Source organism: Lycium ferocissimum, chromosome 5 (genome assembly GCF_029784015.1).
Source record: "Lycium ferocissimum isolate CSIRO_LF1 chromosome 5, AGI_CSIRO_Lferr_CH_V1, whole genome shotgun sequence".
Lineage (NCBI taxonomy): Eukaryota > Viridiplantae > Streptophyta > Magnoliopsida > Solanales > Solanaceae > Lycium > Lycium ferocissimum.
The window spans coordinates 27,258,337-27,259,878 of record NC_081346.1 but is presented as its reverse complement, the minus strand read 5'-3'; the positions used below and the strand labels follow the sequence as shown (position 1 = coordinate 27,259,878).

At 35.0% G+C, this 1,542-nt stretch overlaps 1 protein-coding gene across 1 annotated transcript; it reads right to left on the bottom strand.

Moving 5' to 3' along the window:
- Positions 1–969: 969 nt before the first annotated feature.
- On the bottom strand, positions 970–1,524 carry LOC132057689 (uncharacterized). The gene has a single exon (XM_059450303.1). The coding sequence runs from the start codon at positions 1,522–1,524 to the stop codon at positions 970–972; it is 555 nt and encodes a 184-aa protein (XP_059306286.1).
- Positions 1,525–1,542: the final 18 nt, after the last annotated feature.

Genomic DNA, 1,542 nt, shown 5'->3' with positions numbered 1-1,542 from the left:
ATGTTTTGCTAGCAACTTATTAGTATTATCTTTTAATAAAGGTCCGTAATTCGAGTCTCTTCTTTTCCCCAACATTTCACCCTTTACGCATCCAAAATTACTTTCTGCTTTAGCAGATCAATACAAACAACTTCCAATAATCTAATGTTGCCCCCTTACATGTTAAGTACATGACCTTCCAAGAATATACGTAACAAGCATAAATTATGTTCCTGAAAATTTTGACTTTTAATTTCCAAGACAAAGTAAGATCTTAGGACGAAGGAATCATGTGACATGAAGAAGATAATATCTAGTATGAGCTCCTTGTAGTTGCAATGCTTCTTCTTTTTCTTTTTTGGATTAATCTTTTTTAATAAAATTTCCTTTTTTTAAACCACAGATGGAAAACGTGGCTACTTCTTCAAAATGGCCTAAAAGCGTACCCTTTTCGGAAATTTCCGGTTCAGCTTGTATGTAGTATTAGTAGAGTTGGCAAGACTTTGCCATTAACTTTGTCTTTATATTTTCGTGAACTTCGTTCTGAATCAAATTAAGACAAACAAATTGAAACGGAAGGAGTATTACGAATATGGAGGTGTTGATGGCCCAATAAACCCACTACAGTTAGCCCATTAATAACCTTGAATTGATGCGTAACTCCTTGAGACAAATTAATTAAGAAAAGAGTTTAAGTTGTATGCATTGTACTGTAAAAATATTTATATAATGTCTATTTAATAACGTTAAGTGGTAGTCTAGAATAAATAGTAACATATATATATATATATATATATATATATATATATATATATATATATATATATATATATATATATATATATGTTTGGCAAATAACCGGAACATTTTATTCCCCAAGTAAACATTTGTACAGCTCAAGGAAAGAGGAGAACAAAAGGCAAACTGGGATTGGACATCAAGCAGCAGTCCCCTATGCTCCATATAGTCTATACCTCCTATCTACATTACCTAGGGATAAAAGTTCATGCTGTCTAATTTCTGCTTTAACCTCAGTCTAGTAGCACCACGCCCATGCACTTCCTGCACAATTTGCTTCACCATAGCTTCAATACTCCTCTGCCTTTGTTGAAACACCCTGGTATTCCTTTCCTTCCAAATCTGATAAGCAGTACCAGCAAGACACATCCAGTAAATTTCGGAAGCCGAGCTGTTACCTTTAGAATATGTAAGGACCCATTGCAACTCACTTTGCCACTCCATGGGAGATCTAGCTATACCTTGCCAACTTAAACTCTTCTTCCATATAGCAGAAGACACAACACACTTAAAGAACAAATGTGCAATGCTTTCATCTTCATGATTGCACAATGGACAGATGGTATCTTCAGTGATTCCCCAAGTAGCTAATCTGTCTCTAGTTAAAAGCTTTTCACAAATGATTAATCTCAGAATAAAGATCCATTTGGCTGCCCCAAAGTTGTTACACACCACTTTCCTCCAAGGAACTTTTTGGAAAGGCCCTCTCAATATGACATACACCTTCTTTATGGAGAACTTTTCCATCTGGATCAAGTCTTGTTC